Genomic DNA, 18,091 nt, shown 5'->3' on the forward strand with positions numbered 1-18,091 from the left:
GCACTGTGCCTAGAACATAGTATATGCTCAATACATGTTTATGGATTAAGTATCCATGGCAGTTTCCTAATTTTTTAATAAATATAGTAAAATTTATTATAAGCTACCTCCTTGGAAAAGACTGGATAGCAGTGCAGTCCAGTGGTTTTGGAATAAGAGAACTGTGCTTGGAATCAATTGGAAGGAGGAGAAAAGAAAGGAAGGAAGAAAGGAAAGAAGGAAAGCAAAGAGAGAGGGAGGGAAAGGGAGGAAGGAAAGAAGGAAAGTTAATAAGAGATAAGAGAATTATTTACTATATTCACTTGGAGATAAAGGAAGTAGAAATGCAGAGTGGTTTGTCCGGTATCAAAGACAAAGTTATTAATGGAGCCCCTGCTCCTCCTCCACCACTATCTCTATCTCATCTCTAGTAATGTATGTAATGTGCTGTCTCTTGAATGCAAAAAGTACATCTAGGATCATTCAAAAGTACTAATAGATCTTATCCCTAGAAAGGTTCAACACAACAGGAAGGATAAAGAAAAGAATGTTTTAAGCACCAAGGACAGAGATCCTTTGCATTTCATTGTAACTCTTGTGATCTGCAAAAGCCATATAGGTAGCATAGGCAGTTACAAAATGTAAGACCATAGTATTTCATGGCAGGTTGAACTTCCCTACCAAGACAGGGAAATGGAAAAAAAAAAAGCTCTTTGACCTCCTATTAAAAGTACATAAAAATGGAGACGATCCAGATAAGATACATTAACTCACAGACAGTGAGTTAATAGGAGTTTATTAAGGAAAAGCTTCCTGAAATCTACCAGCTCAATGCTTTCCCTTAGGCAGTACCAAAAGAACAGAACTGTATATTTTGTGGAGATTAAAGACTATGCAATATTTCTAAGGCAGCATTAGAACCATTATTACTGTACGAGATGACAGATGAACAAGTAGGAATAGGAAATTGACCTGAACCTGAGCTGAAACTAAGATGTACTATATTAACTCATTCTTGTTTTCTTAGTAAAATAGATCCATAGATGGCTAGAGCTGATCAATACCTTAGGGAAAGACTTCTTTTTATAGATAAAGAAACTGAACCTTGGGCAGGTGAAGTAAACTTACCCATGATTATGAATACCATAAGAGGAAAAACTACAATTAGAACCAGATCTTCAAATTGCTTGCTACATGCAGTGTCCACTATACCAAGCTGCTTCCCTGGTCACATCAAGCGACTTTCCCACAATATTTCGAGAAGGAACAAAATAAGATAAGGACCACAATGGTCTTCAGAGGCAACAGCTAAATCTTTTCTTTTTTCTTGTTATTTACTACAGCCTAAAATGAAAGGCTTAGAATAATTTTTTCTTAGCTAGAAGGTCCACCAAAACCTTTGGAGCAGTGTTGGAGGAGAAACAGATATCCCCAATGGATAGAATAATTCATTCATTGAACTTCATAGTTCTACTGGTCTCAAGTTGGATGTTCCTAGTAGGATCTGAAGCAAAGGAGAGAACAGAATTTCCAGAATTTCTACAATCTGTGTAATAGTGTACATCTCTTGTTATTTAACTTAATCTCTGCCCCAGTCTTTTATGGAAGTTATAGAAGGAATTATACACTGAGGAGTTTTACCAAACAATCAAAATGACCTATGATGGTCAAAGAAATAGGCCAATTTTAATCCATAAAAGCAGAAGTTTGAGACTTAAAACAAACTATGAAGAGTTTAAAAATGGAAAAGAACAGACAAAGAGAGAAAAGGCAAAAGTAACTGTAAGTGACTAATTCCCAAAGCCTCAGATGTGTAGAATTCAGGCTACAGCACAAAGAGAAGTGGGTTTAGGCAATGGTTCCCAACACCATTTTTAGGCAACTATATGGTTCAATGGGTAGAGCACTAGACATGAAACGAAGAAGACCTGAATTCAAATCCAGCCCCAGATGTTTACGAATTATATGATCTTGGACAAATCACTTGTTTTCTGTCGGCCTCAGTTCCCTTCCCCAATTAAGTGGGAATAATAACAGCACCAATACTTGTCCACTTTATTTTTATTGTTTTTGTGTATATACTTTGTTTTGTGACATGGCTAATTTGGAAATATGTTTTGCAGGACTTCACATGTTTATTTAGTATCATATTGCTTACCTTTTCAAGGCTTGGGGAAGGGTCCAGAGAGAAGGAGAGAATGTGGAATTCATGTTTTAAATGAATATTTTTAAAATGTAATTATAAAATATATAACAAAATCAATAAAAATATTTTAAAGCAGCATCTGTTTCACAGATTATGAAGATTAAATAAATAATATTTATAAAGCACTTAATACAATGCCTGGCATGTATTAGGTGCTATCCTAATGCTTATTCACTTCCCAATGAGGGAGTAAATTCAAAATCAGCACACCAGGACCTGCTGAACAATACAGTTCTTTCTTTCCTCAATATATTGGCATTCCTGGGTCCCATGCCTACTCCAAAGTTGAAGAAGTCATCCTTCTATAATTACCATGGATCTTTACATAGATAAGGGACCAGTCCTATTTGCATTCTTACCTCAGGATTAAGGAGTAGGAAGACTGACCAAAGACCAGTAAGTATGTGATCAAGCAAGATTCTATAAATAAAAATAGCTGGTGGGGACAGTTAGAGAGGATAGTAGCTTCAAATTGCTTGTTTAAACAATGACATGAGGGAATCACAGAATTGAATCAGGAAAAAGGACTACACAAGGGTTCTCACTGCCCTGCAATATTTACCCACCAGATTGGGTATGCCCTACTCTCCCTAATTATTACATCTTTTTTCCCCAAGGTGGCCAAGGAAGACAAATCATGAGCTGATGGAGCTGGAAAATCACACCAGGGTGAAGGAATTTGTTTTTATAGGGCTTGCCCAGTCTCCAGGGCTGAGCATCATCTTATTCATTTTATTATACCTGGTGTATGTAGCAACTCTACTGGGAAATCTCCTTATCATGCTCACTGTGACCTACGAGTCTCGCCTCCACACACCTATGTACTTCCTGCTCCGAAATCTATCCATTGGGGATATCTGTTTCTCCTCCAACACTGCTCCAAAGGTTTTGGTGGACCTACTAGCTAAGAGAAAGACCATTTCTTTCAATGGCTGCTTGACGCAGATATTTTTCTTCCACTTTCTTGGTGGAGTTGATATTTTTACTCTATCTGTAATGGCTTTGGATCGTTATTTGGCTATTTCAAAGCCCCTTCACTATGTGACCCTCATGAGTAAAGGAAGGTGTCTTGGGCTCATAGTGGCCTCCTGGGTGGGGGGCTTCATACACTCCATTGTACAGATCTGTCTGTTGCTCCCACTCCCTTCTCTGGGCCCAACATCATTGATAGTTTCTACTGTGATGTCCCCCAAGTCCTCAAGCTTGCCAACACCGATACCTTTGCTCTGGAGCTCCTAATGATCTCCAACAATGGTCTCCTCAGCACACTTTGGTTCTTTCTACTCATTGTGTCCTACACAGTCATCATGGTGATGTTGAGATCTCATACTGGAGAGGGCAGGAGGAAAGCCATCTCTACCTGCTCATCCCACATCACTGTGATCACCCTGCATTTTGTACCCTCCATCTATGTATATGCTAGACCCTTCACTGACCTTCCCCCTGACAAAGCCATCTCTGTCACCTTCACTGTCATCTCCCCTCTCTTGAACCCCGTGATTTATACTTTGAGAAACCAGGAGATGAAGTCAGCCATGAGAAGATTACAGAAACGACTTGTATCTTCAGAAAAATAAGCGACTCTGTGCTAATGGGGAACTGGGAAAAACAGAACCAAATTCCATGGCATTCAAATCCTTCTGAAGGGCCCAATATAAAAAACAATTATGAGACCAAAGTTGTAATAACAATTAACAACAAAGTTGTAATAACAATTAATAACAAAATTGTAATAACAATTAGAATCTACTAAAAAGCCTTGACATTATGCCAGGATTAGTCCTAAATTAGCATGGTAGCCATGAAGAGAAGAAGATGGATATGAGAGATTTCATAATGGTAGTAATGAAAAGATTTGCAAATAGATAGAATCTCTAGGGTGAGTGTAGCACTGGAAATGAGAATAATTGACAAGAAGAATGATAGCACCCACAACCAAAGCAAGACAATCAGAATAGAGGGCAGATAATAATCCTTGTTGACCTTATCTCACAAGATAGTTGTGATAAAGCACTTTATATCTCCTAAAAATTCCATGTAAAAATGAATTATTATTATATCCCATTTTGTGATGTTTGAAATCTATAGGAGAATCACCAATACACCTAATGCCCATTGTTTCTGGGCTAACTACTATAGAAGTCAGAGCTTGTCCCTAAAGGACAAAAAGGGATCTCTCTTTCATAGAGAGAACACTGGATGTAATAAAGAACAACCACTAAAATTGTCAAAGAAGAGGCACAAAGCCATTATTCCAAGTGTAGAAATATAATCTATTCTACAGTCCCACCATCACCAAGTGACAAATTGCCTTGGGTTTCTTTGTTATAACACAGGTTTTAATTTTTAGGTGGTTAAAAAGAAGAGAGTTTTCAGAAATGATTGCAATGTAAAAAGGGAAAAAACCATCAATAAAATTTGTTTCCAAAGCAATTTATTTAAGGCATCAGGGGCTGAAGGCAAGAAAGCTGTGCTGACTAGGAATGAAAGTAGAATAGAGCTAAGGGGACAAGGAAAATTGAAATCTAGAAGGGGAAGGAGCACAGATAATCAATTATAATTTTCATAATGGCATCTTGTCTTATCTCAAGTCTGCATCTCCACCAGGTCCAGACTGTTCTCTGCCCACTGTAGTTTCTTTAAAAATATTAACTGATAAAAAGATTGAAGGAGGATAAAGTATTTTGTACACACACACACATTTATGATTGATTAACCAGGCTACATACTAATCAATATGCTAATTGGAAAGAGCAATAATCTAGGAGTGAAGAAATTTTATTGATGCAGCCTATGACCTTTTAAATTAAGTCATATTCTTCAGGTTTCAATTTTTTGCAGGCTTCCAGTGAAGTGATCCAAGGATATGAATAAACAGTTTTCAAGAGAAGAAATATAAACTAACAACCATATGGGGAAAATGCACCAAAATATTAACAATAAGGAAATGTGAAATAAAACTCTGAATTATTATTTCGTACATATCAAATTAGCATTATGGTAAAAGATGGAAATACTCAATATTGAAAAAGCTTGATTTACACATTGAGAAACCAAGAGATGAAGTCAGCCATGAGAAGATTACAGAGAAGACTTGTATCTTCTGCAAAGGAATTACCTTAGGCTAACATGGAAATAAGAAAGTCTGACTTGAATACATGTTCAGTCAATATTTGGGCCTAAAGTCAGGAAGAACCGAATTCAAATCCAAACTCAGACTCTTAATTGTTGTGTAACACTGAACAAATCACTCAACCCCTATTTGCCTGTTTCCTCATCAATAAAATGGGAATAATAATAGCACTTACCTCTCAAGGTTATTATAAAGACCAAAGTATTAATAATATGATGCTGGATAATAATTGGAAATCCCGTGGCATAGTTATGAATAAGAGTATCTTCAGTAGAGTAAATGATCCAGATTGCAAGGAGTAAGTAGGCTGGTGTGGCTCCCTGAATGATATGTTTTGGGAAGTTATAGCAAAGTCCCTTGCACTTCCCAAATATTTTCTTCATGCTCTGTTTTCATATTATGAATACAAAGTTAAGAGTTGGAAATTAATTTTATACATGATGGGGATTAAAGCCTAAAAAGATGGAGTCAATTGTGGAGTGCCACCCAGCTGTAGTAAGGAAGGGAGCTGGGATTGACTGGCTATATTTCAAAATTAAGCCCAGAGCCTTATATCCCAAAGAAATACTAAAGAGGGGAAAGGGACCTGTATGTGCCAAAATGTTTGTAGCAGCTCTTTTCGTAGTGGCTACAAACTGGAAGTTGAATGGATGCCCATCAATTGGAGAATGGTTGGGTAAATTGTGGTATATGAATGTTATGGAATACTATTGCTCTGTAAGAAATGACCAGCAGGAGGAATGCAGAGAGGCTTGGAGAGACTTACATCAACTGATGCTGAGTGAAATGAGCAGAACCAGAAGATCACTATATACTTCAACAACAATACTGTATGAGGATGTATTCTGATGGAAGTGGAAATCTTCAACATAGAGAAGATACAACTCACTTCCAGTTGATCAATGATGGACAGAAACAGCTACACCCAGAGAAGGAACACTGGAAATTGAATGTAAAATATTAGCACTACTGTCTATCTACCCAGGTTACTTATACCTTTGGGATCCAATACTTAATGTGCAACAAGAAAATTGGATTTACACACAGATATTGTATCTAGGTTATACTATAACACATGTAAAATGTATGAGATTGCCTGTGATCTAGGGGAGGGAGGGGAAAATCTGGAAAAATGAATACAAGGGATAATGTTATTTTTAAAAATTACTCATGCATATATACTGTCAAAAAAATGTATAATTATAAAATTAATTTTTAAAAAATGAAAAAAAAAATTAAGTCCAGAGCTTCAACCAGAGCATTTTGATGTCATAAATTCTGCCAGAATAAGCTAGATTCGCTTTCTTTTTTCCTTCCTCTTCTCTTCCCAATGGCTCTTTTATTTGCTCCCCCAACTATGACTCAGCTCTTCATGTGTCACCCATAGTTGTCTCTTGTCCCCACAGAGAACTGTCAAAATAAAAAGGGATACTGAGCCCTGAGCAGGAACGTGTGTCAGACTTCCAAGACTATAGTTTCCTATGGGGACCTTACTGGAAAATGCAATGCTCTAAAACATGACATGAGCATCCTTCAGTTCAGTTCTTTAGCAAAGTCAAGTTCCTCAAACGCACCGTAAGAACAGTAGCCACAAGCATTTTCCCCAATACCAGGGGACACTCTTCCACAAAGACACCCAGCATCCAGGAAAGGAAAAGATTGGTCACCAACTAAAAGTACAACCATGATTGGGCAAGTCATCTATTGCCTTTTCTGGGTCCTCACCAACTTTGCTGATATGGACTGGCTCCAATAGACTTTTTTAAGTGGGCTCTGTCCTTCAGCCCCAGACAACCTCAGGCTTTTGTTGGTCTCACTGTAACACAGCCTCCCCTTAAGACTATAATTTCAGAAGTAGTGTGGGGTGAAAAGGCCCTGATTCCCAGATCTGGCTTGATAAGTAGCAGGCTACAGATCAGACCTGTCTAGACCCATAAAAAACTCAATAACATTTCACTAAAATTGTCTAGTGTTGTCAGAACAAGATAAGAGTGAGTGCAAGTGTTACCTCAGATATTACTATCTAAGTAACTCTGTTACAATGTCCCTATCTTCTTTTGACCTCAATTTCCTCATCCGTAAAATGAGAAGCATGATCTTTGCACAATCTACCTCACAGAAGAAAAGAGTTTTGTAAAGCTCAAAATGCTAAAGAAAGATACATTGTTAATTCAGTTCCAGCATACCCCATGCTCCTGGACTTATGGGTAGGAGAAGTATGCCATTTCTGCTAAGGTTCTTCAAATGGAGTCTTTTGCTGAGTCTGATGGTTCTAAAATAAATGGGATTATAGAGGGTTCCTTGATCAGACTCATCCCTAGATTAATTGTCAACATACCACTTTCCTTCTGATTTTGGCTACATTGTTTTTCTTTATACAAAACTTTTTAATATTATGGATCCAGAGATACCCAAGAGTCAAACCCAAAAGACACTAATTCTACAATATCTATAAACAGAACTTTTGAGGGGAAAAAATCTTAGTCACAAGACCTAAAAGAATACCCGAGAAAATAAAACAAAAAAAAAAAAGAAAAATGAAATAAGAACTCTGAAGGGGAAAAAACTCAAAGAAGAATAAATCACTTCACTTAAAATTGAGGGTGTTAAACCTAAGAAGATGAATCCTCTGAAAATTAAGAGGAATAAGCAGAAATTCATGACTCTATAAGCAAGATAAAAGGTTGAAACAAAATCAAAAGGTAATAAAAAATAGAAATATATAATGAAAAAAGAAAAATACAAATTACTTTTCTAGAAAACAGTTTAAGGAGAATCTCACAATCATGAGACTTCCCAAAAATTATGATATTTTAAGTCATACTTGCAAAATTTCAAGAAATCTTAAGTGAAAACTGTGTACCAGAAGGCAAAGTGAAAATCAGAGAATATTCTAGTCACTTTCTGAAAGAAGCCCCAAAATAAAAATTCCCAGGTGCATGGCGGCCAAATCCACAACTTCCAAATCACAGAAGAAGAAAAAAAAAATACAAGTACAAAGAAATAGTTCCAGTACCAAAGAACTGTAATCTGGATCTTAGAAAGGTTGGCTGCTACCACTATGATGGACTCAAAAGATCTTGGAATTTTCTTTTCCAAAAGATAAAATACTTCCTAAAGATAAACATTTAAAACCAAGAAAAACTAAGGATAGGATTACAATTGAGAATTCAAATGGAATCGGTTTATGGTATTCCTGATGAAAACCAAAACTAAATAAAAAAACTTTTGAAATGTAAACAGAGGAGCCAAGAGTCACCTAGAAAACACATTTGATAAAATAAAAAGGGCAAGAATTAAATGGGACAGCTAGATGGTGCAGTAGAAAGAGTACTAGCTCTACAGTAATGAAGACTTGTTTTCCCAACTTCCTATCTGCCTTCAAGTACTGTCATAACCCTGGACAACTCATCTAGATCTCTAAGCCTCAGTTTCCTCATCTGTAAAATGATCTGGAGAAGAAAATGGCAAAGCATGGCCAGTATCTTTGCTAAGAAAACCACAAATGGGACAAAAAACATGAGACACAACAAGAAAAAAATGCAAAAGGTTATTTTTTCTTATTAGTTCTAATTTTTTTTCAATTTTTAACCTTCTTTTCTTCTTTACATTTTTGATTTCCAAATTCTTTTCCATTATCTCTCTACTTACCACTCATTGAAAAGCTAAGCAATTTGATAAAAGTTATACATGTGCAATCAAGTAAAATATATTTCCATATTAATCCTGTTGTGAAAGAATACAGGACAATAAAAATATATTTTTTAAAACAGTAAACTTCAATTTGAATTCAAACTCCATGAGTTGCTTCTCTTGAATACCGATAGCACTTTTCATAATAGTTCCTTCAGAAATGTCTTGGTTCTTTGTATTGCTAAAAATAGTAAAGTCTTTCACAGTTAAACATTATACAATATTGTTGCCAGCATTTATGATATTCTTCTGGTCCTTCTCATTTCATTTGTAGCAGTTTATATAAGTTTTTTAAGAGTTTTCTGAAAGCATACTACTCATCAGTTTTTATGGCACAATAGTATTCCATCACACTTACATATCAAAACTTCTTCAGACATTTCCCAATTGATGGGGATTCCTCAGTTTCCACAAAAAGAGATTGTATAAATATTTTTCTACATATACTTGCCCTTTCCTTTTTTTTTTTTCCTGAGGCAATTGAAGTTAAGTGACTTGCCCAGGGTCACACAATTCCCTTCCTTTTAAAAAAATTTTCTTTGGGATACAAATCTAGTAGTGACACTGCTGGATCAAGTGATATGCACAGAGGCAGCTAGGTGGAGCAGTGGATAGAGCACCAGCCTTGAATTCAGGAGGATCTGAGTTCAAATTTGGTCTCAGACACTTAACACTTCCTAGCTGTGTGACCTTGGACAAGTCACTTAACCCCAGCCTCAGGGGGGGAAAAAAGTGATATGCACAGTTTTATAGCTCTTTGGGCATAGTTCCATATTCACAACTCCACCAACAATTTTCTTACATCCTGTCCAATATGCATCACTTTCCTTTTCTGTCATGCTAGCCAATCTTATAGGCATGAGATTGATGAGGTTTGGCACAGGGCAGAGAGTTGGGGGAACCCCTTCTTATCAGCACCGGTTCTTTGTAATAGAATTTACAAACCCAAAAAGCTAGACTGGCAAAAAAGTTTATTGGCACTGAGAATTCAGCTTTTGCTAAGAGACTGACTTCCTCAGTGGCAAGGTCCCAACAGAGAAGTAAAGGGGAGCAGAGGAATCCTGGCAGAGCAATAAAAAGGGGTTAACACTTATAAAATGGTGTCTTCTCAGCAAGCAGGGGGTCCTCACAGGCAGCTATGCCAAGGAGAGGTCCCTTGGCCTGGCATGTTCCTGTTTTGAGCCTTTGCCAAGAAATGAGTGAGCAGAAATCTATTTTATCTTGGCTGGGATCTGGGGGCAGTTTGAGTTTAAATCAGACCAAAATCTTCCAATTGAATGGAAGATTTCCAATTGAATAAGTGTCCCTGGACTAATCTTCAACTCAATAGTGGGTGTAACAATGAAACTACTTATCTTGATTCCCTGGAGTGGGTCTTTTTGCAGGGGAGAGCTTTTCAAGAGTTCAAGGAGAATTTCTCAAGCATTCCCCCCAAAGTCAAAAAACAGCTTCAAGGCTCCCCCCATCAAGATGAAATCTCAGATTTGTTCTCATTTCTATTTCTCTAATCAGTAATACAACCATAGATAGCCTTGATTTCATCTGAAAACTAGCTGTTCATCTCCTTTGATCATTTATCATTTGGGGGATGACTCCTTATAATTGTGACTCAGTTCTCTTTTATTTGAGGCACTAATCAGAGAAATTTGCTATAAGAATACTTTCCCAGTTTTCTGCTTACCTATTAGTCTTGGATATATTGGGTTTGGTCATGTAAAAACTTTTTAGTATAATGCATTCATAATTATGCATTTTATATCCCATAATGCTCTCCATCTCTTGCTTTATAATGAATTCTTCCTTTTCTATAGAGATGAGAGATTAACTAAGGAAAAAAATGTCTCTGTTCAAAGAGAGGAAAAGGAAACATGATCTTTAAAAACATAGTACCTAAGATCATGGAGGAAACAAGAAAGAAAAAAAGCAAAACAAAACAAAAAGATCTGGAGATTTATATTTTCTCTCTCAGTCACTTTAAAGAGAAAAAAAAGAGAGAAAAAGAATTCCCCAACAAAAAAAAAAGAAGAAGAAAAGAAGAGAAGAAGGAGGAGAAGGAGGAGAAGGAGGAGGAGGAGGAGGAGAAGGAGGAGAAGGAGGAGGAGGAGGAGAAGGAGGAGAAGGAGGAGGAGGAGGAGGAGGAGAAGGAGGAGGAGGAGGAGAAGGAGGAGAAGGAGGAGGAGGAGGAGAAGGAGGAGAAGGAGGAGAAGGAGGAGGAGGAGGAGAAGGAGGAGAAGGAGGAGAAGGAGGAGGAGGAGGAGAAGGAGGAGAAGGAGGAGAAGGAGGAGGAGGAGGAGAAGGAGGAGAAGGAGGAGGAGAGGGAAGAGGAGGAGGAGAAGGAGGAGGAGAAGGAGGAGAAGGAGGAGGAGAAGGAAGAGGAGGAGGAGAAGGAGGAGGAGAAGGAGGAGAAGGAGAAGGAGAAGGAGGAGAAGGAGAAGGAAAAGGAGGAGGAGGAGAAGGAGGAGGAGGAGAAGGAGGAGGAGGAGAAGGAGGAGGAGGAGAAGGAGGAGAAGGAGAAGGAGGAGAAGGAGGAGGAGGAGGAGGAGAAGGAGGAGAAGGAGAAGGAGGAGAAGGAGAAGGAGGAGAAGGAGGAGAAGGAGAAGGAGGAGGAGGAGGAAAAGCAAAGAGCAAAATTAGAATAGTGAGAATATTTCAATTAGAATTAATTGCAATAAATTAATTTTGATTTAGTAACTAATTTATTTAAACTATAATTTATGAGAGTGTTCAGTCTCTAGAAGAAAAGAATTAGGGGAAGCAGAAGTGCTCTTTTCCAATATCTGAAAGATTGTAATATGGGAAAGGAATTAGATTTGTTATCCTTAGTTCAATATAACAAACCAGAAATGATAGACTGATGTTAAAGAGGAAAATTTGGGGGCTCCATATAAGGAAAAATATCTTAACCCTTAGAGCCATGTAGAAGGGTAATACCCTGTCTCAATAGGAAGTGAGTTCCCCATCACCAAGTTATTAAGCTGAAACTAGATGAGAATTTGGAGCCCAATACTATAGCCGACTCAGCTATAATTTAGATGAAATGATGTCCCACTAGCCCTGAAGTCAGAAGGATCTGAGTTCAAATCTGACCTTAGACATTTAATACTTCCTAGCAGTGTGACCCTGGGCAAGTCATTTAACTCCCAATTGCCTCAACAAAAAATTTAAAAAAAAAAAAAAAAAAGATGAAATGTCACATGTCTGTCCAACTCTAAAGCTTACAATTTTGACAAATTACAAATGGTTTTACAGACTAGCACTTCAACATTGTACTCTTACATGTTCCTAGTTAACCAGGAAAAAAATCAAGCCTTCACTGAAAAAACCCAAGCAACTTGACAAAATAAATGCCCCCATGGGCTATAGAGCAGAATTTCTTGGCACTCATTTATTGTTTTCTAGAAAGTCATTAAAAAGTGTCCTTTGTCTGATCCCCTGTGTGTTAAGTTCTAACTACCTGCCTATCAGACGTATGCGCAGTCCCAGGTCTGCTCAATGGCCCCATGGGAATAGTATCTACATCCTCTAATTAACTAGTGACTTCTACACATCTTGGGACCCTGATCTATGGAAGTCCTCTTGCCCTGGCTCAGAGGACTGAACAGCAGAAGGGCTAGCAGCTTCCTACCAGTCTGGGAACACTGCCAGTGGGCCAGCCAACCGTGAGTAGTGTCCAGGGCTGAGATCCCTGGAAATGATTATCTGAATGACTGAAAAGCTTGTTGAAAATTTCTGAAATATATGCATACTTATAAGGATGTGTATATCTGCATTTATATAATTTCCATACACATATGTATTTATACACGCATCTTCATGTGTATATAGACATATTGTTGTTCTTATTCAATCACTCACAACTCTTCATCATCCTGTATAGGGTTTTATTGGCAACGATACTGGAGTGATTTGCCTTTTCCTTTTCTGGCTCATTTTATAGATGAGGAAACTGAAGAGAACAGGGTGAGGTGATTTGTGGAGAGTCATACAGCAATAAATGTCTGAGGCCACATTAGAATTCAGGTCTGCCAGACTCCTTACATAGTACAATAGATAGAGTGCCAGATCTGGAGTCAAGAAGATTCATATTCATCATTTAACCCAGTTTGCCTCAGTTTCCTCATCTGTAAAAAGAGCTGAAGAAGAAAATGGAAAACTGTAATAGTATATTGGCCAAGAAAACCCCAAGAAATGGGGTCATGAAGAGTTGACTACAATCAGAAGTACCTGAAGTAGAACTTCCCAACTCCAGGCTCAGAGCTCTAACCACTGAAACATCTAGCTGCCTCATATGTGCACATGGATACATATAAACATACACACAAATGCTTCAAAATTTCAAGTATCCCTAATTTCAGTGGGGTGGGTTCTCTCTCTCTCTCTCTCTCTGAGTTAGCAAATGGCCTCTGAAAGTTGATAAGTCCATAAAATGAATTACTAATACCAGGAAGGAGATAAATTTCCACAAACTTAGCTAGGTCAGGAAGAACAGCAGACCAGTAGGGGCAAAGATACAGTCTAACAACAAGACCTTACTGGAACCTATTCTACTTGGGAGGAAGGATAAAGAGCTTGAATTTGAGGGGCATAATATGAATAAATGCAGGAACAGTTAGAGAATGTTCAACCCAGGTGAAGAAGAACCCTGGTCTTTACATCTATGGAACCTGATCCAGCCAGCTAAAAGCTTGGGTTTATGCTAATGTATCTTATGGCATAAAACCAATGTGTGCAGCTGGTCAGGAAAGAATAGTCTCCTCCACTTTCTTCCAGATAAGGCTTTTATATATCTGAATCTCCAACATATGGTCTGGAAATGAGACACAGGGAAAGGAACAGTGGATCAAGGCACTAAGATTTCTAACTCGTCTTGGTTTACTCATTAAGAAACTATTTAATGGGACAGCTAGGTGGAGCAGTCAATAGAGCACCAGCCCTGAATTCAGGAGGACCCGAGTTCAAATCTAGTTGGAGACACTTAACACTTCCTAGCTGTGTGACCCTGGGCAAGTCACTTAACCACAGCCTCAGGGAAAAAGAAAAAAAAAGAAGAAGAAGCTATTTAACCTTTGAGCAAAAGTTTGTCTCATCTTGATGCTGGCTGAGAAAAATGTCTCTTACCTCATTTGCCTCATTTGTAAAAAAAAAAAAAAAAACTGATAAAATAATAATAAAATAATAATATTATAATAAATGATAATAAATGTCCTTTATGGAGTCATTATGAAAGTGAAATAAAATCACAAATGTGAAATCAATATCAAAATTAATGAAAATCAAAAAAAGATGAAAGATTGAAGAGGAAGAGAATGAAAGAAGGAAAAGAAATGATAATGGAAGAAGAAGATCATGGCAAGAATACCAATTATTATAATAGAGATTTAGAGGTGATAGGAAGGGAAAAGAAAGGAGAGAAAGGAAATGGAAGGAAGAACAAGAAGTTAGATAATAGGAAGAAGAGCAAAATGAAGAAGAAGAAAGAGAAAAAAGAAAGGAAAGGAAAGAAGGAGAAGAGGGAGGTAGAGGAAAGGAGAACAAAAATAATCAACTTCAATAGGGGATTAGATTATCCTGGGAATAAAAAGGCTGAGTAATTTGTCCAACATCAAACACAAACACAGTAATAGAATTGTGTGACCCTTAGTCTAGAAAAAAGTGCTATTTATTAAGTGCCAAGAGCATATTAGAAATCATACAAAGATACTGCCAGATTTGATATAAAGGAAAGGTCATATAAAGTAATGTAATAATTTCCTAAGTGTCTGGAAAGGAAAGGGAGTTAATATTCCCTATATATGAAGGAAATGGGGTCCTTAGCATTCTGTAAACCTCTGGAAGTCTGCAAAGCCTCCAGCTGCTACACAGAGATGAAGAGAAAAGAGGCAAGATATTTTCATTTTGATTAATGCACAGATGCACATAGGAAACTTTTGACAGAATTTCCATGATACTACTATTAACAGCTTGAGAAAAAGCCTTCAAATCTCTCTCAGTGTTAGACATAGCTAAAAAAGATAGGTCACAAATTGTATTTTGGACTCTAGGCTATTAGTAAATACATATTAAATTGAATTATATTGAATCCATCTGCTTAAGGGTACAAGCAAGGAAAAGAACAGGCTGGAGAAAGCCTGGGAAAGAAGAGGAAAAAGATTTTTAGAACACCCATATCAATCTTTTGTTTGCTCTTTTTTCTCCCAATCCCTCTTGCAATCAAAGCCTTCATCCTATAGTTCCATCCTAATCTTTTCCAAATTCCAAATTGTTCCATGTGCTTAGAATAAACTACTTCTATCTCTTCAACTTTGGAATGTTCCCCCTTTAAAGTCACTTTGACAGATGAAGAAAGAATGAATTAGAGTAGAGAGAGACCTGAAGCAAGTAGACTCAACAGAAAGCAATTGTAATAGTATGTAACTGAGGTGAAATTAAGGAAAGCATACACAAGGTACTGGCAGTTTAATAGGAAGGAGCCCCATGTAAATGAGATGTTGCAAAACACTTAGCAAAAGAATCATTTTGGGGGTGGCAAAATGAAGTGTTGAGGATGACTCTCTTCCTTGAGAGGCTCAGTGAGTGGCACAATAGTAGAAGCCTAAATGCTAATAAGAGAGGTAAGAAAAGAGGAAAGTTTAGGAGAAAATATAAGTTCTGTTTTAGACATTTAGAAGTTAAGATGACTATAGGTCACCCAGTTGGAGATGTCCAATAGGCAACTCAAGATGTGAGATTAAAGGTTGGGTAGATGTTAGGATTGGATAAATAAATCTGAGAATCATCTTCAGAAAGATGATAATTGAATCCTTGCAAGCTGATGAATACTCCAAAAGATATAGTCTAGAGCAGGGATTTTTAAATCTTTTCCACTCACAACCGCTTTTCACCTGAGAAAATTTTATGTAACCCTAGACATATAGATACATAAAATAGGTATACACATCTAACATTTAAAAATGATAAATTATAATTTTGTAATCCCCACATTGAGTTACAAGACTCCACATGGGGACATGAACCACAGTTTAAGAAGTCCGCACCTAGAGAAACAAGAAAATCAGACCCAAGACAGAATGTCAATAACCCCCATAATTAATGGGCAACACCCAGGTGACAAAACAGGAAAGGAGGATGAGAAGCATAAGTTAGGAAGGAGGAGAATCAGGAGAGAACAGAATTACAAAAACCTTAGAAAAGACACTAACAAAAAGACAAGGATGCAGAGAAATTAAGAAGAATGAAAAGTATACAAGCCATTAGATTTGGCGATAAAGAGATCACTGGTAACTTTGGAAAGATTTGAGCGATGAATTTAAAAGCCAGACTGTAGAGCAGCTAACATGAGGGAAACAAGCAAAGAACCTTCGTGTAGATTGTCTTCTCAACAAGTTTAGCCCCAAAAAGCATGAAAGACATAGAATAACACAGAGCAGGGATAGCTGGAGCAAGTGAAGATTTTCTGAGAATGAGGAACACTTGTCTGAAATAACTGTACAGGGAAATCTTCTCATCATGTTTATAGGCGATAGGGAAGTAGGCAGTAGGGTGAGAGAGAGAAAATAAGTGAGAGTGGGGATGATAAAATGGATAATTTGCTGGATAAGACATGGTGAAATGGGATTATCTATAAATGAAGAACAGCTTGCTTTGTCAAGAGGAAGGGCCATTTAATCATAAGAGATACAGACTAAAAAGGCATCTGAGTGATGTGAGATAAGAAACAGGGAAGAAGAGAGAGCTCTTAGTGAATGGCATTATTTTTAATAGTGAAATATGAGTCAAGGTTCTCAATTGGAAGTGTGGGAAGAGAAAGATATATAGGAGATCAATTATGAAAGGGTTTGGAAAACTGATGGGATGGGTAGGACAGTAAATCAATAAATTATGGGGATATTTTTTTAAAAATAAATGTTTGCATTCATAAGAATCTAGTTCAGATTATGTCATATGAATTGATGATGGGCCACGTAAGTATTGCTTTATGATTTTCTCTAGCTCACTCAGCAGCATGTGAATGGGAATGAAAGCAGCAGAGGAAGGGTATAATATAGGAGGAAGATATCTGAATAAATGTTTATATTATTTATTATTCCATTCTTTTTTCCCCAAGGTGGTCAAAGAAGAGGAAACATGAACTGATGGAGCTGGGGAATCACACCAGGGTGAAGGAATTTATTTTTGTGGGGCTTACCCAGTCTCCAAAGCTGAGCATCATCTTATTTCTTTTCTTATTCCTGGTGTACATAGCAACTCTAGTGGGAAATCTCCTTATCTTGTTCACTGTGACTTGTGAGTCTCGCCTCCACACACCTATGTACTTCCTACTCCAAAATCTATCCATTGTGGATATCTCTGTCTCCTCCATCACTGTTCCAAGGGTTTTGTTAGATCTTTTAGCTGAAAGAAAGACCATCTCTTTCAATGGCTGCTTTACGCAAATGTTTTTCTTCCACTTCATTGGTGGGGTGGATATTTTTACTCTATCTGTAATGGCTTTGGATCGTTATTTGGCCATCTCAAAGCCCCTTCATTATGTGACCCTCATGAGTAAAGGAAGGTGTCTTGGGCTCATAGTGGCCTCCTGGGTGGGGGGCTTCATACACTCCATTGTACAGATCTCTCTGTTGCTCCCACTCCCCTTCTCTGGGCCCAACATCCTTAACAATTTCTACTGTGACGTCCCCCAAATCCTCAAACTTGCCTGCATTGATACCTTTGCCCTGGAGCTCTTAATGATCTCCAACAATGGTTTAGTCACCACACTTGGGTTCTTTCTTCTCATTGTGTCCTACACAGTCATCATGGTGATGTTGAGGTCTCATACAGGGGAGGGCAGGAGGAAAGCCATCTCTACTTGCTCTTCCCACATCACTGTGGTCACCCTGCATTTTGTGCCCTGTATCTATATATATGCTAGGCCCTTCACTGACCTTCCTTCTGACCAAGTTATCTCTCTTACCTTCTCTGTCATCTCCCCTCTCTTGAATCCCCTCATTTACACACTGAGAAACCAGGAGATGAAGTCAGCCATGAGAAGATTACACAGAAGACTTGTACCTTCTGCAAAGGAATTGGCGCTGGGCTAA

General features: G+C 37.7%; 1 protein-coding gene and 1 pseudogene across 1 annotated transcript; both read left to right on the forward strand.

Annotated features, from left to right (window-relative positions):
- Positions 1–2,830: 2,830 nt before the first annotated feature.
- Positions 2,831–3,762, forward strand: LOC141546813 (olfactory receptor 4D9-like; annotated as a pseudogene).
- Positions 3,763–17,143: 13,381 nt separating this feature from the next.
- On the forward strand, positions 17,144–18,091 carry LOC141546796 (olfactory receptor 4D9-like). Its single transcript, XM_074274881.1, has one exon. The coding sequence runs from the start codon at positions 17,144–17,146 to the stop codon at positions 18,089–18,091; it is 948 nt and encodes a 315-aa protein (XP_074130982.1).

This window comes from Sminthopsis crassicaudata, chromosome 6, assembly GCF_048593235.1.
Source record: "Sminthopsis crassicaudata isolate SCR6 chromosome 6, ASM4859323v1, whole genome shotgun sequence".
Classification (NCBI taxonomy): Eukaryota; Metazoa; Chordata; class Mammalia; order Dasyuromorphia; family Dasyuridae; genus Sminthopsis; species Sminthopsis crassicaudata.